This window comes from Acanthochromis polyacanthus, chromosome 19 (genome assembly GCF_021347895.1).
Source record: "Acanthochromis polyacanthus isolate Apoly-LR-REF ecotype Palm Island chromosome 19, KAUST_Apoly_ChrSc, whole genome shotgun sequence".
In the NCBI taxonomy this organism is placed as follows: domain Eukaryota; kingdom Metazoa; phylum Chordata; class Actinopteri; family Pomacentridae; genus Acanthochromis; species Acanthochromis polyacanthus.
This window is the reverse complement of record NC_067131.1, coordinates 3980379-4002228: the sequence shown is the minus strand read 5'-3', so window position 1 is coordinate 4002228 and position 21850 is coordinate 3980379. Positions and strand designations below refer to the sequence as shown.

Sequence of the window (21850 nt, the reverse complement as noted above, 5' to 3'; positions counted from 1 at the left end):
CTGCAGATTAACGTATCAGGATCTGTGACCACTTATGTTTATTTTGGCTGGAGCAGTTTTTTTTTATGATGCCACTTATTGTATGTGTTAGAGCAACAATATCCCAAACTGGACAGCATTTTTAAATGAATTAATCTAATGTTTCATAATAATAACGCTATAAAGAGGAAGAGTGCAGCGATCCTGCAACAGAAACATAAAACTGAGGAAATAGTCACAAAATGTTTTCAATTAGAAAAAACTGGGAGTCTGAGCCACAAATAGAGTTGAAGTTGTTTATTACTATACGACTATATCCTTAAATAAAGGAAGGATTGAGACTGACATTTTTGCAGCATTGTCCATTCAATAATTCCACCAAGAGTCAGAGGTGCGCTGAAATCAGTCCAGGGTAAAGGTGGATGCACAGTTTCCAGACTTTTTCCTCTCTCAAATGTTTTCCTGACGCTGAGTTTCTCTGCAAATCAGCGAGTCCACAGTTCCAGTGAGTTCCTCTGCAGCTCTACGTGGCCTCCTCTGCTTTGGGAGCTTCCTCGGAGCTCTGCTGCTTGACGTACTGCTGCAGCAGGGCGCTCAGGTGGGCCGGGTGGCGCTGCAGCATGGAGGCTGTGTGGGCCGTCATCATGGTCAGACCGCTGACTAGCTCGCCCTGGACGACGTTCACCGACGGCAGCTTGGAGTAGCTGACCACGCCCTGAGCGCTCAGCAGCGTGTCGTCTATGCAGGCTCCTGCAGACAGACGGGCAGAGAAATGAGTTCATCAGTAATTAAGGACGCCTGAGGTGTGGTTTCTTCTACTTCTGCACTGATATCTAGTCTGTTTTTATTTTAATCTGAGGTTTTCATACAAGGAGACAGTTGGTTAATTTGATAAATGACAGTTTGTGACATCACCTTTAATCCTGCTGCAGGCTTGATCAGCGTATTTGACAGTTCCATTCTACAGTGCAAATAATCGGTGACTATTTTGTTCAGATTGCTGCCTGCATAACATTCTAAATTCTCACACTTGCATTGAAAACTCCAATGAAAGCAGCTCCCTTCTTCTCTACACTCGTCCAACAAAAGGCTCCTGATCCAAACACCAACAGGGCCGATCCACAGCTGGACTCTTCTCCTCTGTGGTTCCCCTTTGGTAGAAGGAGTTACCAAACTCTGTTCCATCTGCAGAGGCTCTCTCTCAGTCTTTAAGAAGAGACCGACAACCAGATCTTCCCTGAACACTCAAAAAATAAAAATAATTCCTATTACCTCCTGCACCGTCTGTCCTTTTGTCACACTTGAACTTGTTTCCTGGCTCTTATCCAGGTTGTTTTGTCCTGACTAGATCCTTTTCTTGTCTTGTATCTACTCTCAGATGAACGTCACTTTGGATAAAAGCATCTGCTAAATGAAACTGTAGAATTGTAGAATGCTTTAAGACACTTTTAAATCAAAAATGCCACTCACTGCTTTGAGAACGCAAACACAGCGAGGCGCAGGAAAGTCTGAGTTCAACAGAAGTCAATTAAAATCAAAAACATGTTGCACAACTCTCTAGCACATTGCTTTATTCACCAAATGTTTCAAGGAATAAAGACGGTGTGTTTTAAAAGACCAGAGGAGATTTGGAGAAACTTCTCTTTAAAAAAAAACAGCCCTCCAATGAACATAAAGTTTGTTTTTCTGTCCTGTTAACATGTCGATATGATGTGTTTTCATGTGCTAGAATGCAAATCATGAACAAACAAACAGGCAAATGCATTGCCGAGCAGCATTTTTACCTTAACACTGCAGCATACTGACAACAAAAACACAGATTCAGACAGCTGGGGGCTCAGATGTAGCACACAAAGAACCAGTCTGGTCATAGATTGTAAACACAGATGGAGAAACCCTCTATGACATCTTTCACTTCCTGTAGAGACGTTTTGAAATTCAGACCATCACCATCTTAGCAGTGCACGACGACTCCTAAATCTCAGTTAATTTGCTCTAAAATTGAGCAAAGCGTTGGAGTTTAAGTGGAGCTGAGGCAGGATATGGACTGACCTTTGACGTCACCCACCTGTCACTCAGCGTGGCCACACAATTATTTATTTATGTCTTAATACAATATAAACCAGTAAGTTAAATTAAAATTCACCTCCTGCATCACCTGGGAAATAAATCGACCAAACTTGTCTTGTATTTCTGCTCTGAATTTGTACATTTTAACATGAGGTTTGATGTGGATTGACTCACTTTCGTAGTCAGGAAGTGCAGCTTTTGACACCTTGGTGTTTTGTTGTTGGTTTCATTTTTCTGTTTTGCATGTATTTGATTTCAAAGTTGCCTCAAATGTGAGTACAAACCCCTTCAACTTCACGTAATCCAACTGCTACCATCTCTACTGTCTTGCACTGCTATCGATGCTCCCTGTAGGCTCATCATTTTCTGGATAAAAATGATTAGCAACTGCTAGTTAGCTATGCAGCTACACATCAGCTACTTTTGGCTGTGCTTTTAGCTTGTATTGAGGAAGATGGCAGGACACTGACACCACGTCTCCACCCCGACTCGCTACTGTACAGAAGATATTTACAGAATTTTAAGACAGTGGCCATTTCCTCAATATTTCAGCTTCACTTCTAGACAGCAGCGATGTCCTTCATTTTTTATACAAGTCTATGTTTTCTGATGCATCACATGAAAAACGTACCCAGAAGCGTCATCTGTGGACTGGACCTCAGAGACGTCAGCATCTCCTTCGCCTTCGGCTCTTTGCTAACGAACAGAACCGTGGGACCAATGAACAGAGGAGCCATGTTGGAGTAAACGCTGTCATGCAGAAACGAATGCATCACCTGAAAATGAAAAGTAGAAAATTAGGACACATCGGGTCACACACAGGATGTATGTAGAAAAATGACCGTAGTAGGAATTTAACCAGTCTACAAAAGATGTAGACCAACATAGTTCAACAGACAAGACAACAAAAAATGCAATTGTACAGCGCACAAGGCAATATTTTATTGCATCTACACAATTAAAACTAAATCACGTTGTATCCAGCAACAACTGCTTAAATATTTTCCTTGTGAGCACCACAGTCTAAGATTAAGCAGTTTATTTTTTTAAGTTTTTAAATAGCAAAAACTGACCTTGTAGGGATGCAACCGTTAAGATTTCTGATTTTATCAACTGCCGGAAACAAGAAAAGTACTCAGAGAGCGCCGTACTCCTCCAAGGCTGCTCATTCCCACATAAAGCATTTCTTTTTATAAATGCAGCATTTGTTTGTTTATTTATTAGTCACTGATGACCAGAAATCACAGAACCATAGAATGTGTCCATTTAACATAGATGTACCCACAAACAAAATGACCTGCACTGAGCACAGGCGTGTGTTATTCATGTGTACGTTATGTACGGATACCGAATGTCATGACAGAAACACCCCCACAATTTAATCATTTGTTCCTTGTATCACTTCAGATGGATAAATCCTGATAAGTCCTCAGTGGTGGATTTGTAGTAGCATCACAATCATGTGATCATCAGCAGGCAGATGACGCAGTGTTAACTTGTTGTCATGGTTACAGTGACGCCGTGCCGCTATCTGTATACAGAAATCTTTAACAAAACAAACAATTTCATTCAACCCCATTAGTCCGTTTTTGAATCACAGAAGGACAAACACACGCCGATCGTCACTTAACTCCGCCGCGTTCTTGAGCGGAAAGTGGGATCATGCACTTCTACATGACAGAAAAAAAAATAAATACTCATGCTGACAGCTCCAGCTTTACCTGATTGGGGAAGAACTTGACCGTGATGCCGTGTCGGTGAAGTCTGTGCTTCAGAGTCCTCATGTCCTCGGCGTTGCTGTTGCAGTTCTGGACCACGGCGACCATTTTATAATCCTGGAAGAGCTTCTTTAATTCCCTCTTCAGGAGTAACACGAAACTAGACTCCTGACAGAAGAAAAAGGAGGAGATGGTTTTACACTGAAGCTACACATCTCAGGATTAAAATGGGTAAATAAAAAAAAAGAAGTAAATCTGACATCGCCTGTACTGTTTATACAGTTCACAATGATGATGTTGGTAGTAGTGAAACAGCCACTAAGAACCTTGCATGTCAAACAGGACATAAAGTATTATGTAATCAGCTGCATTTTTGTCGTGTTCATTGTATTCTTCAGGTAATACACCCATAGTGGCACCAGGCATTGAAATGAACCAGAAATTGAAGATAACAAGGCAGGTCTAATATTTTTTTTCCATCACTGTATACCCAAGGTTAAAGAGGATCCTCAGAATTGATGCTGGTGCTCACATGGTACCTGGTCAACTCACTCCCTGCTTAGGGTTAGGTTTAGGCTTAGGGTATTTCAGCTTTCAGTGTAAAAGGATATCATCCATGGATTTCAGCTAGTTATAGGTAAGTAACCGAAGCATATGGGGAGCGAGTTTTCTGAGGAGTGAGTTGACCAGTATCCGCTCACATTACTGTGCTGCTCGTTGTATCACTTCTCCTGATATCAATAAACTTTATACTCAACATAAGTCATCTGAGTCTCTTTGCCTGCCTCCTCAATCCTCCTTCGACATCGCAGAATTTCCATAACAGATTCCCTGGACCCCCAATGAGCTAAGTTTGCTTTTAACTTTTCCACTTTTGCATTACTATTTCATTAAAATATGAGACTATTTGTCACCCCACTGCAGCCCTGTATATTCAGAAACACACTGCAGACAGACTTAGTTTATGTGGAATGCTGAGGAGGACGGATGCAGGTGAGTTACCTCCTTGACTTCTTGTCTCTCGGACGGATAAGCCCCTTTGGGAACCACCTGTGTCGGAGGAACATACTGAGTAACAGCCAGCAGCTTCTGTTTGAGGATGTGAACCGGTTTTCTGTGTCGAGTCACCGCCTTGGAGCCGTGACGGACGCTCTGTATAACCGGCAGCCAACCTGAAAGACAGAGAGTCGGTTAAACACCTGCTGCATAGACTCTGAATGAGAGGATGCAAAGCTAACGGCTGCATAGACTCTGAATGGAAGGATGCTAAGCTAACGGCTACTAAGTAGCTGGACTCTAACCAGCAGTTTAGCAGAAGAGGGGCTACAAAAGCTAACAGCGGCTGGTTAAATAAACACAGACAACTAATTAAACAGCCACAGATACAAAACTAATGTTAGGAATGCAGTATAAGATGGAAATTACCCTGTTTATGTAGCAGCTTTCCACACAAGGTCGCCGCCATCTTTAACAGGAAAAACGTGATTCCGGACGTGACGATAGATGCATGATGCATTCATCGACAAGCCGGGAATAACAGAAATGGATTGTTCACCCGTAAATTAGATATTTTACCAGTTTACATACACTTCACCTGGTAAAACACGTGCAAATAAACACTAAATATAAAGTATAGCTAAAACTAATGGATTAAAATTAGCAGTATAAAGCATAAAATTCAACTATAGAGTGAGATGAAAACCAAATTTTATCACAACATTGATTAGAGTTCAAGAAATTTGCCTCGAAACCACTTCTAATGGCACCAGAGGAGAGATCAGTGTGCTGGTGCTACAGTTATTATTTATGCAGAGCCAAAAACCTTTCCATTTGTCAACTATTTCTCCAGAAACACAACATGTTGCACTCGTTCACCTCTCTGAATTATATATATTGCTCTAATATATATATATATATATATATATATATATATATATATATATATATATATATATATATATATATATATATATATATATGCTTTTATTAAAAAGAAAAAATAATGGTGGTTGTAGATTTTTTTAAAAAGTTAATACTTTAACCAACACTAGATTTTTTAACTTGGTTTTTCGAATGATTTGCAAAAATGTTGTTTTTGTTGTGTTTGGTTCTTTCTGTCAGATACAGTTTATATTTGAAACTAAAACACAAAAAATCCAATCTCCTTCAACTTTAACTTGAGCTTTACACCGTCAAACGAAATGACGTTTCTCACATCCATTCCCAGTGCAGAAATAAAGGTAATATTTTAAAAGGTTAAGAAGAAATATAAGGTAAAATAAATACAAGATAAATTTAAAAAGATTAAAATAAACAAAACTAGCACATCAACGTGTTCACAAGATACATTTTTGACTATTTGCTGAAAAAAAATTCCGTGGTGTAGAAATAAGAGCATTACTCATCCAGATTTTAATCAAATGAGGTTTTGACGTAAAATAAATACATTTTTAATTGTATATGAGATCTCGAGTGCTTCTATGTGGCAGTATTTCTTGCATAAGGACGTGATAAGGCCAAAAAATAACTACATGGGTGGATAAATAAATTAACAACATCAACTGCACAACTTCAATTATGAGCAACAGTAAGTTTTTTTTTTAGGTCTTTCTGACACTCAGATCTTCTTTTATCAGATGTTACCTGAATGCACCATGACGCATCGACGTGTAGTTTTAATCATCGATTTCGCTGTAAAATCATACCTACTGTGCGCACAACCAGACATTTCTTTTCTGTCAAACGGTAAGTACACAAAAAACCTTCAAACTCAGTTTTATGCTTCAACATTTCGCTCCATTTTCTTGCAAAAATCCCGCGTTTGCATAATACTTTACGTAAGCCTGAGTGCGCAGTTACGTCAGAGTCCATTTGACAAGCATGATGCGCATACTCAGTGCGGGTTTATTGAGGAATATCTGTTTATTAGCTGGAAATCTGCCCTCACCTGCTTCTGCGACCGCCGGACGACACAGCTGGACTCTGAGTTTCTGCAGGAAGTCGAGCGGAGAGAGAGCAAGCATGGACCTGAGCGACATGAGGAAGAAGTACAAAGGAGATAAGGAGGTGAGAGACATGTAAACACTAAGGAACCTGCGTTTGGATGGAATTAAGAAGGTCAGAGATTACTTATAGTTGTCCTAATGCTGTGCAGCTGCAAGGTCATGGTGCTGTAAAGCCATTGTTACATGCGGTCTGTGTTGTTTTTGTGACGCATCTGGATAAATCATGAGTGTTTGCTTCCTCCAGATGTTTCAGTCCTTGACTTTGACTTCTGGCCTTCACAGCCTGATTAGAAACCTAATTCTGCACAAGTAATTAAAATGCACAGAAACAAACTGCTTCTTGTACAATCCTAAAGAAGCAGTGAGGCGTTCAGGGTCAGTGGGAAGTTTATGTAACTGCATTAGTGTGTCTGTTTACATGTGATTAATTGTTTTGTTGACAGTGTTTCGAGGAGAGTCAACTTGTGTCCCTGGACCCCATCAAGCAGTTTGGAAACTGGTTTGATGAAGCCACAAAGTGTCCCGAGGTCGGAGAGGCCAACGCCATGTGCATCGCCACCGCCACCAAGTAGGTAACACCTGGGAGGACGAGAAAGAGCAGATTTATCGTTGTGGTTTTTAAAAAAATAAACCTCGTCTCCATCCAGGGAGGGACGTCCGTCTGCCCGGATGGTTCTCCTGAAAGGTTACAGCAACGAAGGGTTCCGCTTCTTCACAAACTACGAGAGCAGAAAAGGTTCGGAGCTGGTGAGTGACTTTCAGAAACTATCAAAGCTCTTCTGGGATGTTAAAACTCATAGAAACCACTGTCGTGTTTTCCTCTATTGGTAGATTAGTAGAACTTCTTACTTCTATTTTAAATTCCCTGTCTTATTACTCCACCAATGAACGCGTACATTTGTGTGTCTGTTTCCAACATTACTAAAAAACAGACTAACAGGTTTGGATGACGTTTTCAGGGAAGGTCAGAAATGACACAAGGACCACAAGAACGTCTTCAAGAACCTGCAAGAGAAGTCCAGTGGATTCCTCTGGACTTCTCTTGAAGACGTTCTAGCTCTAATCAAAGATTGTGTTTTGTGTCTGTTTATGGCTTTTAACATTTCTTGAAATAAAAACTTGAAGCTAAAATGAAAATTTGATGAACTGAGCAGTCAGTCAGTGAAATTTTTAGTCAACTAGTCCAATCCTTGATGCAATTCTATAGAGAATTTACTGACTCCAGTTTCTCAAATGTGAATATTTGGATTATTTCTAGGAGAATAAACTGAACATCTTTGAATTTTAGACAAACAAGAAAAGCTTTTTCAGTGTGTCAGCTTGAGTTGTGGAAACTTTTTTTCTGTATTTCTGACATTTTATGGATCAAAAAAGTTAATGATAAAGAAAATTATTGGAGATCGATTTACTTACAACACTTATATTCATTATTATTGTGTATTTCACAGCTGTTTTTATATTTCTTAGGTTTCTAAGTTACTCTCTGAATGCTGAAAAGTGTTGCTTGTCTGTTTATACCATCTTCTTAATCATTTACTGACTCTGTTATTGTCTGAATATTTACTGCTGTTTGTGTATAAAGTTCTTTCTGTGTAGAATTTTAACTTTAATGAACGATTAAAGTCTAACTTAGAGTTTCTGATCCACAGGAGACGAATCCTCACGCCTGCCTGGTTTTCTACTGGGAGCCTCTGAACAGACAGGTACAGCAGCTTCCTCTAAAGCTCTTTCACTGGTAATAGTTCATGTTTTTTGCACAATAAATGTGTTTTTATTCTAATGTTTGTGTGCAGATCCGTATTGAGGGCAGCGTGGAGCGGATCCCCTACCAGAGCTCCTGTGATTACTTCCACTCCAGACCAAAGAGCAGCCAGATCGGAGCCGTCGTGAGCCGACAGAGCACCCCGGTTCCCAACAGAGACGTAAGAACCAGAATTATACTGCATTAGAGGTGTTAAGAACCCAGCTGTAGGCTCATTTTTTATGATTTGTTTTAGTATCTGAGGCAGAAAAACTCAGAGCTGGAGGAGAAGTACAAGGACACAGAGGTGCCGATGCCCGACTACTGGTGAGGATCAGTTTTTATTCTGACATATTTCGCACATGGAGCTGGTAACAGAGGGAAAGCATCATCAACTGGATGTTATACAGGGTGACCCAAAAGTTTGGAAACAAATGAAAAGTCTATAATCCAAATAATATAATGTTATTTCAATAAATCAGTACCACAGATATGTTCAGAAGAGTAACAGATTAGTGTCAAACAAACATGTTTCGACATGTTCATGTTTGTTTCTTATACAAAGTTGTGAACGTTTCCACCACCTGGTTACACTGGAATCTTCTGGAATGTACCTTCATTCATGCTCATGAAGGTTCCTCAAACTGGCCAGTAAATGTTGCCTCATAGTACTTTTGGATGTTTAAAAAAATTAAAACTGTCAGATACTTTACCATCAAGAGTTTTGAAATCTCACACTGATGGCCTGCATTTTGAAGTTCTGCTCCAGCATTCCTGGACTTTATGGTTCTATTCATTTTCTTCCGAGTTATTGCACTCGGCAAATGCTCTGCTTTTAAGTTATTTTATTATGCTGTAACAAAAATGGGTGAAATAAGAGTGAATTCATGCACCCCCAACTTAAATAGACACTGCAGTTAAACTTTGTTTCCAAACTCTTGGGTCACCCTGTACAGACCACAAACATGTGATTAATTATTACAAAGCTTTTTAAATATGATTGTTATTTATGCTTATTACAACCCAGCCGCTAGGGTCAGCTGGGTGTAACTAAAACAACCAGGTGTCACTTTAAATATCCCTGTTGCTTTTTGCTACACTTGCTGTTGATTTGACGTTTAACTGATTTTAAAGCATTTTCTCCTCACAGGGGCGGCTACATCGTGAAGCCTTCTCTGATCGAGTTCTGGCAGGGTCAGACCAACAGACTCCACGACCGCATCGTCTTCACCAAACTGAAGGACGGAGAGTCGGAGCTGGGAGAGTTTCAGCACCCAGCAGAGGGGGGCTGGGTTTACCAGCGGCTGTCTCCATGAACACCACCTCAACAGACTGTCACAGGAAGGGAAAAAAAAGGACTGAACTTCATCTAGAATATGAAAAAAAAAACTTGAAATTACTGCTATTCATTGTTTGTTAACTAGGCGCTGCTGTTTAGGATTTATCTGTCGTTAAACCGTGTGTGTGTGTGTGTGTGTGTGTGTGTGTGTGTGTGTGTGTGTGTGTGTGTGTGTGTGTGTGTGTGTGTGTGTGTGTGTGTGTGTGTGTGTGTGTGTGTGTGTGTGTGTGTGTGTGTCGGTGGAAACTGACCGAACTGTGCAGCTTTTTCATAAAACTTAAGTTCACTGACCAACACAGCAGAACAAACTCCAGCTGTTCTGTTTCATACTGACTGACAGCTGGTTGTTTTAACGTGTTGTCATTGACCTCTGGGACATAAAAACTGTGTCTTATTTCTTCAATAGCACAACCTGCACCACTTTTTCAGCACAGGGTTGCTGTTTTTCTCTCCAGACGCGACTTAATGCAGCTTATTTTCAGTATTTTGTGGGTTCCACTGAGCTTTACTACAACTACAACACGTTTTGTCCTAATTATGCAGAAAATGAAGGCAGTTGTTTGAGTTTCTTTATTTCCAGGAAGAAAGAAGAGCTCGGTTTAAACAAAAGCAACTCATGTGCTGCACCTCAGCAGTTAAACGCAATTTAATATGATGCCAGAGGGTTTATTATCATGAAATGTTTGTTTTTTGTTGCCACAGTCACAGAGATTTAAAGTCAATAATGTGTTTAAATAACACAGAGGACTCAGTAAATGGTGGTTATGTAATCCACCACTGTTAATATAACCTGAGGTGTGCAAATAGACGGAAAAAAAGAGAAATATGTGCCAATATTATGTCTATCTTTGGCTGTAAGGGAACTTACAGGCTTCCAAGAAGTACTGATAATAAAAGATAATATGAGTAAAGATAATAAAAGTAGACTAAATGGCATCAAACTGTTCAGGTGCACCTATTAAATCCTTCATTCTTCACTCTGGGGAACTATATTTTCCATTTCTGTTAAATTGTATTCAAACGTTTGCATGTTCTCGTCTAAATGTGCAAATAATTTGAATTAATTTACTTTAAACAGCTGAACACTGCCTCCGTTTATCTGTTAATTACTACTAAATGTTATAATCTCCAAAAATCTTCTACAGAAATGGGAAAATAAAGGAAAACACTTCATATTGCACTGACAGTTAACCGTAGTGGTCTTAAATCTAACTGCCTTTTAACACTGAGATTAAAAGAGCTGGTGATAATCGTCCCAACTGGTGTACTATCTGAGTGTGATTGTGGTTAATTTCTGTTTTGAATTAACTGAGAAAGAGCCTGTAATAAAGATTAATTTGTATCTGAGGATTAAGTGCATGTTTGGCCAGCAGATGTCAGCAGCTCAACAGATTCAAACATCAAAAAATAAAAAGCTTCCATGATTTCAAGACTTAAAAGAGGAAATATTCAGCCAATTAGAGGGTTTTTATGAATAACTGCATGAAACCTGCTTCAGTCTGTGTATTAAAATAAGAACTACTGCGTTATAAGATGCAGAAACTCTCCGCTGGGTGTCAAATATCAGTGTCTCCTTTCTGTTGCAGACCAGAAGCAGCTCAGGTGAAACAACAAACAGCTCAGTGACCAAAAAGAATGATGTAACAAAGATCAACACGCTTAAACCAGCAGCGTTTTATCAGCGTGTGAGGACAAAAAGCAGAAATAGGAGGAGCTGTTTCATATCAACATCTTCTTATATTTATTAAAAACAAAAAAAAAAGATTCCAGAAAAGATCATATAAACAGCATGTTCTGTTTTAACTGATCACATACAGTGGCCCCAAAAATGTTTTAACAGTGAAAAATTATAAATTTCATACATAAAATGTTGGAGAAAGGGATATTTGATGCATAGAAAATCACGTTTAGCACAAGTCTACACAGATATTTCCTCCAAAGTAAATTAGGCAGGTCGAGAAAGTATTACAGTACATTTGATACCTAATGCGATGAAATTCATTTATTTTTAATTGCGGTTTATTCATGGACAGATTATGAAATGCTGGGCTCCCAAATCATCCCAGAAAGGAGGGATTGTTGTTCTACATAATTTTGTGTCTCTTTGTGGTCCTTTTTTGCCCACTTTTGGTTATTTCGTGTCTTTGTGGTCATTTTTTTTGTCCACTTTTGGTCATTTCGTGTCTCTTTGTGGTCCTTTTTTACCAATTTTGGTCATTTTGTGTCTCTTTGTGGTCCTTTTTTACCAATTTTTGGTCATTTTGTGTCTCTTTGTGGTCCTTTTTTACCAATTTTTGGTCATTTTGTGTCTCTTTGTGGTCCTTTTTTGCCCATTTTTGGTTATTTCGTGTCTCTTTGTAGTCCTTTTTTGTCGACTTTTGGTCATTTCGTGTCTCTTTGTGGTCCTTTTTTGTCGACTTTTGGTCATTTTGTGTCTCTTTGTGGTCCTTTTTTGCCCATTTTTGGTCATTTCGTGTCTCTTTGTGGTCCTTTTTTGCCAGTTTTTGGTCATTTTGTGTCTCTTTGTGGTCCTTTTTTGGCCACTTTTGGTGATTTCGTGTCTCTTTGTGGTCCTTTTTTGTCGACTTTTGGTCATTTTGTGTCTCTTTGTGGTCCTTTTTTGCCCATTTTTGGTTATTTCGTGTCTCTTTGTGGTCCTTTTTTGGCCACTTTTGGTGATTTCGTGTCTCTTTGTGGTCCTTTTTTGTCCACTTTTGGTCATTTCGTGTCTCTTTGTGGTCCTTTTTTGCCCACTTTTGGTGATTTCGTGTCTCTTTGTGGTCCTTTTTTGTCGACTTTTGGTGATTTCGTGTCTCTTCGTGGTCCTTTTTTGCCCACTTTTGGTTATTTCGTGTGTCTTTGTGGTCATTTAGTGTGACCTTAAAGACAATTTGTGTCCCATTTTGGTTGTTCGTCTTTTTTGTGTCATTTTTGATATTTTAGGTCTCCTCTTGGTCATTTTGCTTTTCTTTGCAGCTGTTCTGTCTCTTTTTGTGGTCATTTTGCGTTTATTTTTGGTGGCCTTTGTCACATTTTGGTCATTTTGCTTGACTTTGTTGCCATTTTTGTCTCTTTTATATCTCTTCCTTTAAAATTCAGAGTTCTTCGGTACCAATACCAGAACCAGCAGGCCTGTTCAGTAATCTGTCCATTGGCTTTTTACTTTCTGGGGCCACTGCATGGGAAAAATCCAACACAATGCTTCAGACACAATACAGTCATTTAAATCAAGTCTCTGGTTGCATTGTCATAAAAATGTAATAAAAATTTACTGTGCTTTGGTTGCACTGACTTATCTCCACTTAAGTGCTGATTGTGCAAGACATATAAAAGGGAGAAATAAAACTATAGCTATAACAATAAAAATAAAAACTTAAATGACAGTAATGTTACTTCATAATCATGGATGCATGAGGTCAGGTTTGACTTTTCCTTCATGTCAGTGATCGTTTTTGTCGACATAAAACAACAAAAGTTAATGTAAAGTCAATTTTGGAGTAAAAATCAGAAGAAAGGTGTCTCTTGTTTGGATCCGACTCCGTTTTGTGAACGGCTAAAGGTTGTTGGTGATATCTGCTGTTTGTTTTAGGTGTGAGTCTGTTGGTGACAGTATCTACCAGGGTGTGGTGTTTGGTAACACACAACATCACAGTGCAACATCGTTGTGTTTGCATATATCTGAGCTCTCTGCAAAGCTTTTATGAATGTGACACTGATTTATGACACATGTATGATCAAGTATGTGCATTCTGCTATTTGTCAGTCTTCTTTTTGTGGTTCTCGTCGCTGAGGTTGTGCTCTGCATAAAGGTTGGGGTTCTCGGCCAGCGTGGCTCGGACCCTTTTCTTCTCCTTGAAGCGGCCAGAGTTGGAGACCTTGACGTGGCGGCCTTTGGCGGCAGATTTATCCACAATCTTCTCCAGTCTGACATTGAACTGGCTGTCCATGTGCTCTGCAGATGGGTTACTGCTCTGGTGCTCCTTGTTCCCGGTGTTGCTGCCATACTCCGCTGGGATCTCGTATAGAACCTTGGATTCAGACTTCTTTTTGCGTGAGAAGGTCAGCTTCCACCAGGTTTGGTCAGCCATGGCACCAACAGAGATGGAGGATGGACCTGCAGAACCAGAACATGCAGTTACTGACAGTATCTGTACATGAAATTGATCATATAGAAGGTGGCATCATCAGCATAACGACTAACTTTACTCTGCTGAACTGGAAAATAAACTAAATAAAGAGTAAAAACTATTGAACCTTGAGGGACATCATCAGCAGATGGATGCACTGCTGGATCCAAACTTCCATTCTAGGCCATGTGACAATACCTGATCTGTCTCCATGACAACAGAGACAGCTCTATCTACTGAGGAAAGTCAAACTATTGTCATACTATGTTTATTTATTACAGAAATAAATCTTTAAGTGCAGCTATCATTACCTGGACGAAAAAACAAATCAAATATGAATAAAATTAAAATGCCGAATGTTTCTGAGGGGATTTGTTTCCAGGATTTTAAAGGTTTTATGTGGAATTTAGACTCGTGATTTATGAATGTTTGTAAAAATCCCTGTGACCTTGTTTTTGTCGGTGTTGTTTAACTTTTGTGAGGTCATAATTTGACTAACAAATTGTTCCAAACTGGGCGTTAGGAGGAACACAACTATTAATCTCCCCAGGATAAACAGCAATACCACATTATAAAAATATTTTACGGCAAGCTGAAGCCATGTGAAAGTTAAAAGCATAATAACATAATCATCAGACTTGATCACCATCATTCACTTTATATTTACAAAAAACAACGCACATTTAAATTGTTTGTTGTACAGAAAAAATATATATTAATATCGTGTTTCTGTTTCTTATATATTATATAGAAAATCCTAACCTTAAAAAACACTGCTAAGTCCTTTGTGAATTTACGTACTTGAATAAAATGTGCCGTATTTCCCTCTGACTTGTTCAGTTTAAAGTAGAACCAAATATGAATACTTCAAAAGTGCACATAAGAAAGAAGAAATACGCCTACATTTGACAAAAATACACGACAGCAATGTGAAATGTTCTTTTTCTTTTGCATATTACAGCTTTTTAGGAGGTTTAGGTCAGACCTACTGCACCACATCAGTAAAATAACTTAACCACATGCCTAATCAGAACTCCAAAATAAGATGTAGATTTATATTTCATACATGGTTTCTGCTGCAGATTTGTATTCAAATTGGACTTAATTTGTCATGGACACTGTGCTTGTAATGTGACTTTATTCTCTCTTTGTCCAGTACAAAAAGAACAAATAACACTCTGTACTGTTCTGATCCGTTCTTGGAAAGCAGACAGTAACTACGGTAGTCTTCTTCCGCCTCCATCTCTGTGATGAGGAGGTGTAACCTAACGTTGGAAAACACCTGACACTCTGCCCTGAGCTGATAAATTAGTGATCATCTGAACAGGATCATCTGTCACTTCTATGTGATCTGATATGGAGTCAGAAAAGAAAAAAAAAGTGGCTTTTGACTGATGAGGAAACAAGCCGTTGTCTTAATGCTGAACCAGGAGCTCAGAAACTTATTTCACAGAGTTCTAATGAGTCAGTTTATTTAATTCCAGCTACATTCGTTTAGCTGCATAGATACATGTAGATAGCTGGTAACCACACAGCTAAAATAACTTCTTCAGAAAACAAATATTGACTCAGCGTTTGATGCTGACCGTTGTTGCATCACATGAAATGGAGCAAAATCAATTCAGGGAAGAGTGTTTGTAAAATGTCTTACATAATGGGATGAACGAATCCTTTTTACATGCAGGAAACTTCTGTGTCTTATAAAATATTGATAATATTTTCTGATCTTTTTGTCTTTTGTTGCCCTTTGGATGACCTTTTCTGCTGCCTTGCTTTGAATGTAGCTTAACTATTATTTAAATTAATGTACTTTGCATGTTTTAATATTTCAGATGTGCAAATTCTTCATTTTTTGTGTCCTTCATGCTGCTGTTATCTTATCACACAGACTTTTCTTTTATTACATAGAGACAATAAAGAATCTTGTGGTGTTTCCATGGTGAAGAATGGTAAGCAGTAAAACAAACCACAGCCGGTGAACCAAAACACAACCTGGCTTCATTTTTCAAAGTCTGCAGGGCGTTGCAGTGCAAAGGCCGCCTGGTACAGCTATAATTAAAATGGGTGTAGCTTTTATTGTGCTTCATCTCTGTTGGAATTAAATTCGATAGAGATGCAGCTGAGAGTGTTTGGAGGAGTTTCAATGCCATCAGTGTTTGCTATCAGGCTGCTATGATTCACAGATTTGGTTGGGTGTAATTAAAAATGTTAGCTTTCACAGATTTTATTCAAAATCTCATTTAAATGTAGCGATGGGGACACACAGATTTGCTGTATTTCTTATCAATTTAGCCCAAAATGACATACTTTGGCACCCAGTTCGTAGAGTAGAACAGTTGGGATGCTTCTTAAGGAAAAAATTGCTGAGGGATTAAGAGACATGTTAGAGCTGCAATTACAGTGAAAATGAATCTTCAAATATTTCAACAACTTATTGATCATTTTCGTCAATTTTAAGTAAAACGCCAAAGTGCTGACAGGTCTTGGTCCTCAAATGAGAGAATTTGCAGTTTTTCTTGGTCTCGTGTTACAGTAAACTGGAAATCCTCAGGTTTTGAACTGGTGGTCAGACAAAACAAGATACTTGATGAAGTAATCTTGGACTTTGGGATCATCTGATTTGGTTAGAGATATAAAACAATAGATGTAGATATCCCCATAGCCCTATCACACAGCCACAATGTGTCTGATTAGATAATCCAGGGGTAAGATGACACTGTAGAATCAACAACATTCTACGACCTTGGCCTAGGATAACATTCTAGAATCCATCAACTATTGAAGTTCCCTTCGGGGATGGATAAAGTTACTGCATTGTATTGTATTGTATTGTTTCAACATTCTAGAGTCATTGGACAACCCTCAAGAGTCCAACAGCATTCTGGAATCTTACAAAATTCCAGAATCCTCGGACAGCATTCTTGAATCAGACAACATTCTAGAATGTTGGCCAACGATGACATCCTAGAATCTTCCAGCATTCTGTAATCTCGGTGTAAAACGGCACTCTAGAATCTAACAATATTCTAGAATCCAAAACATTCTGACACCTTTACCTATGACAACATTCGAGAATCTTCCAACGCTCGAGAATCCCAGGACAACATTCTACAGTCTATCAACATTCTGGAATCCATCAACATTCCAGAATCCCAGGACAACATTCAGTCCATCAACATTCTGGAATCTCACAACATTCCAGAATCCCAGGACAACATTCTAGAATCTTCCAATTCAAGAAGCTTGGGGTCAGATGACACTCTGGAATCTTACAACATCCTGGAATCCCAGGGCAACATTTTTGAAATCATTTACATTCTGGAATCTTGACCAAAGACAACAATCTAGAGTCCTGGGACAAAATCTATGGTCCAACAACAGATCTTTGTTAATGTCCCTGATACAGCCACAAAACATGACAAAAAGCTTCAAGAATGATTAAGCATGGCAAGAACGGTAAAGTATGAAATATTATTGGTAATTTGAGTAATACCAGTGATAAAAGCACAATTTTTAAAATTATAATATGTCATGAAAACCATGAATGAAGCTGTAAGTTACTGTACTGCAGTTAATTTTGAGGTATTTGTGTTTAACTTCGGTTTAAAGATGTGTTATACTTGTAGTTCACCTTTGTACTTCACTGCATTTATCTGACAGCTTTAGTTACTGATTATTATTTAAGTTTATTAATACAAAATCCAAATAAATTGTGTTCTTATTATTAATATTTATACCTAACAGTATACAAAGCTTTATCAGTTGTAATATTAGATTGATTCTTCAGAATCGCGTGTTTTCGATCTTCTAACTGCATCAGACATTTGCAAACTGGATAAATTCAGGACTTTAATCTGCAAATAAAGCACAAGTAGCGTTTGGATAAGGTGTAGCTTACAGATTTTATGAGAACAACATCTGTTTTATGAGAGCTGACAGGAAGCAAAGAAGCTCGCTAATCCTTCTTGGTCTTGTGGTCATTTTATCATGTAGCGCCCATGCAAATAAAGAGCTGGAGCCCTCTGCTAAAACTCTCGTCTTACTCTTATCTGAACCTCGTGACGTTAGACACCTGGCATGTTGAGGCAGAGGAAGGTTTAAGAACAGATTTTTGATTTGATGTCATTTTCTGGTTTGAAAATGAACTTTTATCATGTTAATATGATACTGAGAGGCACATTTTTACATAACAGCCTTTATCCTTTGGCCTAGTGTTGCTTAATTACACTTATTTAGTGTACAGACTCTCAGGTAACAGGTACTTTCTGACCAGGAAGAGCTTTTATGAGCTGCTATGTCATCCAAGGTGTTTACTTCTGCTGCTTTAATGTTACTTTTTGCAGATTTTAGGTTTAAATTCTCTCTCTCTTTTTTTTTTTTTTTACAGCAAATGCAAGTGTTTATTCCTTAACAAAAGAGAGGTTCCTCTTTTACAAACATTTAGGGAACATTTGCATGCTGTTGTTGACTCTCCATCAAGGAGTTTCTGCAGCACAGAATTAACCAAGCACCACTTTCACACCATGTAAAGTCCGACTACACTGTGCACTCACATTTCTTCTCGTGTGCCATGTTTGACTTAGATGTGACCTTTGAGACAAAAACTGGTGTTGACACAAAGGAGGCCCTCCATAGTTCTTTTTAATAAGTTACCGTGTGTTCTCTCATGTGTGGGTGAGCCTCAGAGAGATCAGAGCAGGAAGGGGAACGTCGTGGAAATCACTAACCAGCCGCGAAGCAGCATAATGTTTGAGCTGCAGAGGGAGAAAAGACGAGGCTCCAAGGGCACCGACCGAGCCCAAGGATCATTAGACTCTCAGGTTTCGTCACTCGTGCCAGAAGCATTGTTTGACCCCTAGCAGCAAAGTTGAAGAAGCTGATGAGGAACCTTTGGTGTTTTTCTGTTCCTGATATTTGTGTTGAAGCTAATTTGCATCAATCAGAGCGTCTGAAATTATTTTTATTGTTTGCTTTGTTGCCATTTCTGAGCTCACCTGACTGCCAAAGTCCAGAAACATTCATGAAGGACTTTAACAGTTTTATGGTTTAGCATGTGAAGGTGAATTTAAGTGTCACCTGCTCAAACATCACATAAACACGTTACTGAGGTAAATGATGCATCATGTTAAACTGCTACTGTCAGATATTTTCAGCGGCCCAAATGCATGCATTTGTATTTGCATGTCAATTTTACTTTTACTACAATATAGAATGACAAAAACAGCAAATTGTCCCTTTTAAGATGCTAAAATATTTACCTTTTTGCTTAAAATATTCACCTAAGATATTATGTTGCCATTGAAATGCATTCCGATCTCCTCAGATGTTGCTTTTGTCTAACAAAATTATTTTATCCATTCAGCTTTCTGTTACATAAGATGAGATAAAGCATGGAATTGTCACATCTAAGAAGCTAAAATTCTCCTCTCAGAAATATCTCCCTAGCCATTATTCAACTGTTGAAGCAGTGCGCTTGCCCACATCATGTTCAAATGTTTATTTTGCCACACAAAATTCCAAAATATTCAATTTATCATCACATAAGATACAAAAATGCAGCAAATTCTCTCGTGTCAGAAACTGGAACTATCAAATATTAACCATTTTAAAACATTGCACATTTGTTCTTTGTTATTATTTAGCTATTAAAATGCAGTGATTGCTCAAGCTGCGCAAATTGGTGTTATCAGTGTTTACTGTGTCACTTAGAAGCTCCAAAATATGCAGTTTCCTGTCACATAAGATGAGGAAACGCAGCGTATTCTCATGTTTCAGCTGTTTAAAAACTTCACCTTTGACATTATTCGATTATTCAAAGGCAGCGCTTGCCCAGGTTCATGAATTTAAATGTTTATTTTGTCCTGCAAAAACACCTGAAAACTCAGATACAGCAAATTCTGGCATCTGAAAAGCTAAAACCGCAAAGTATTTGACATTTTTATTCTTGAAATTGTGTTCTTTCTCATTATTTGACTAGATTTGATTAGAACACGATGATTTCTCAAGGTGCTATCTCTCAAAAACTCCATAACACTCAATTTAGTATCACATAAGATTATTGGAATAAGATAAAGAAAGGCAGCAAAAACTTACATTTGAGAAGCTAAAAATGTTTGACCTCTTCAGATGCTTATTTTGTGCCTGACAAACTCCTATCAAGTTTACTATTATATAAGATGAGGGAAAGCAGCAGATTCTCACAATTTAGAAGATGAAACCATCAAACATTTGACTTTTTTTGCTGAAAGAGTTTTTCTTTATCATTACTGATGTGTTCAAATGTTTATTATGTCCCCTAAAAAACTCCAGAATACTGAATTGACTGCCACATAACATGATGAAACACAGCAGATTCTTGCATTTGAGAAACTAAAAACACCAACATTTGTAGTTTTTATGCTTGAAATTATGTCCGTTGCCATTACTTAACTAATAACACATTAGTCAAGTTGCTGCCTTCAAATGTTAACTTTGTCCTTCAAAGATTGCTCAGTAAAATATTCAATTTAATTTCACATAAGATCATCGTGATAAGGCGAAGAAAGGCAGCAAAATCATACATTTGAGAAACTAAAAAAGTTTGAACTCTTTGAATGTGCCTCAGAAAGTCCTAAATATCCAGTTTATTATTATGTAAGATGAGCTAAAGCAGCAAATTCTCACATTTTAGAAGCCGAAACCATCAAACATTTGTCTTTTTTTTTTGCTTAATTTTTATTCTTGGCAATTATTTAATTATCAGAATTCAAGTTTGCAGCTCAAACATCTTGATAAAGGTTGCTGAACTGTGGAAACATCAGGGAGAACACAGGAAACAGGCCTCAGACTGCATCCATCTAGCTAAGTCTAGAAGTTTTAGCCGGTTTCTATTTTCTTGCAAAGTTTGCTGCAGCAGTTTCCATAATTTTCTGTGTGTTTGTTTTGTTACCTTGTTGACGATGAGCCGGCTGCACTTGATTCTCTCACAGGTGAAACCGTCCCACCATGCTGACAAACCCTTCACCTCCTCTCTCCTTGTTTTGCTTTAATTCTTCCTCTTCGTGTTCAGGTGATCGGGCTCAGGTGCAGCATCTCTCCCTGCTGTCTCATCGCTCTGAGCTCCACTCCCGTCACACACACCCTCCTCAAACACACACACGCCTAAAGCCCGCCCAGCTAAGTGCACAGCTGAGTAAATGTTGCAGCCGTGTGATTTAGTGAGACCTTTCTTCAGGATTACTGACATCAGGGTTAATGTGAACTTGAAAGGTGAGCTGCTCTCCAAACTGCAAATAAAATCCCGTTATCAGTTTCACTTTAAGCATTGTTTTAATGTGGAATTTGGACGCAGAATAAAGTCACCTTTGTGTCTGAGTTTTCCCCTTTCTGCTAACACAAGTCTGTGTGATAACGCTGGGCTGTAGAGAGAGAGGCAGGTAGCTGTTTTGCATGGGTTGTATAAAATCACAGATGCTGAATGGATGCTTACTTTGCAAGTTGGGTCCCTATTCAAATGACATGAAATTAGGCCACCGCTGCTGGAAACACGTGCAGGGATTTAATGTTTTCCATTTCTGTCCAGCTTGGAGTTCAACAAGGTGTCAAACAGTTGTGTTACAGTCATAGATATTTTTGTTTGAAACACTAAAAAACACACTAAAGTTTTCTCTCACTAAAGTTTAATGTGGTTTTGTGCCACTTCATACCTCAACTTAACTGTATTTTTAAGTGAAATGTTATATTTTTTATTCCACTTAATGTATCAGACAACAGCAGTTCAATGCCTTTCACATAGATTTTACATTAATAACATATGACAAGGTAGCGTTTTGGTTCCACCTGTTGTGTTTAAAGTACTATAACTAGCTCCAGTCTGACCAACACTCACAGTA

At 38.5% G+C, this 21850-nt stretch overlaps 3 protein-coding genes across 4 annotated transcripts; 1 reads left to right on the top strand and 2 right to left on the bottom strand.

Annotated features, from left to right (window-relative positions):
* Positions 1–261: 261 nt before the first annotated feature.
* On the bottom strand, positions 262–5306 carry mrpl10 (mitochondrial ribosomal protein L10). The gene is made up of 5 exons (XM_022194569.2): positions 5193–5306; positions 4770–4939; positions 3771–3935; positions 2681–2825; positions 262–729 (listed from the first exon to the last, which is right to left on the bottom strand). The coding sequence occupies exons 1-5, from the start codon at positions 5281–5283 to the stop codon at positions 503–505; spliced, it is 798 nt and encodes a 265-aa protein (XP_022050261.2). The 5' UTR covers positions 5284–5306; the 3' UTR covers positions 262–502.
* Positions 5307–6412: 1106 nt separating this feature from the next.
* Positions 6413–11199, top strand: pnpo (pyridoxamine 5'-phosphate oxidase). Of its 2 annotated transcripts, XM_022194568.2 has the most exons (8): positions 6413–6512; positions 6697–6833; positions 7216–7340; positions 7420–7519; positions 8422–8475; positions 8566–8694; positions 8770–8840; positions 9664–11199. In XM_022194568.2, exons 1-8 carry the CDS (start codon positions 6422–6424, stop codon positions 9827–9829), a joined length of 873 nt encoding a protein of 290 aa, XP_022050260.1. In that variant the 5' UTR covers positions 6413–6421; the 3' UTR covers positions 9830–11199. The 2 variants fall into 2 exon arrangements, with proteins under 2 accessions (XP_022050260.1, XP_051795577.1); XM_051939617.1 differs by lacking the exon at positions 6413–6512 and having other exon boundaries at positions 6618–6833.
* Positions 11200–12143: 944 nt separating this feature from the next.
* prr15lb (proline rich 15 like b) lies at positions 12144–21096 on the bottom strand. Its single transcript, XM_022194567.2, has 2 exons — positions 20908–21096; positions 12144–13966 (listed from the first exon to the last, which is right to left on the bottom strand). Exon 2 carries the CDS (start codon positions 13938–13940, stop codon positions 13605–13607), a length of 336 nt encoding a protein of 111 aa, XP_022050259.1. The 5' UTR covers positions 13941–13966; positions 20908–21096; the 3' UTR covers positions 12144–13604.
* Between the last annotated feature and the right edge of the window lie 754 nt (positions 21097–21850).

What these genes read in the sequence shown, in the direction of transcription:
- pnpo (XM_022194568.2), top strand. Translation starts at nt 6,422, where the DNA reads ATGACGCATCGACGTGTAGTTTTAATCATCGATTTCGCTGTAAAATCA. An exon ending in CATTTCTTTTCTGTCAAACG is followed by an intron (nt 6,513 to 6,696) that starts GTAAGTACACAA and finishes TCTGTTTATTAG; the next exon opens with CTGGAAATCTGCCCTCACCT. An exon ending in GTGCCGATGCCCGACTACTG is followed by an intron (nt 8,841 to 9,663) that starts GTGAGGATCAGT and finishes TTCTCCTCACAG; the next exon opens with GGGCGGCTACATCGTGAAGC.
- prr15lb (XM_022194567.2), bottom strand. Translation starts at nt 13,940, where the DNA reads ATGGCTGACCAAACCTGGTGGAAGCTGACCTTCTCACGCAAAAAGAAG.
- mrpl10 (XM_022194569.2), bottom strand. Translation starts at nt 5,283, where the DNA reads ATGCATCATGCATCTATCGTCACGTCCGGAATCACGTTTTTCCTGTTA. An exon ending in TCAAGTTCTTCCCCAATCAG is followed by an intron (nt 2,826 to 3,770) that starts GTAAAGCTGGAG and finishes TTTCATTTTCAG; the next exon opens with GTGATGCATTCGTTTCTGCA. An exon ending in TCCACAGATGACGCTTCTGG is followed by an intron (nt 730 to 2,680) that starts GTACGTTTTTCA and finishes GTCTGTCTGCAG; the next exon opens with GAGCCTGCATAGACGACACG.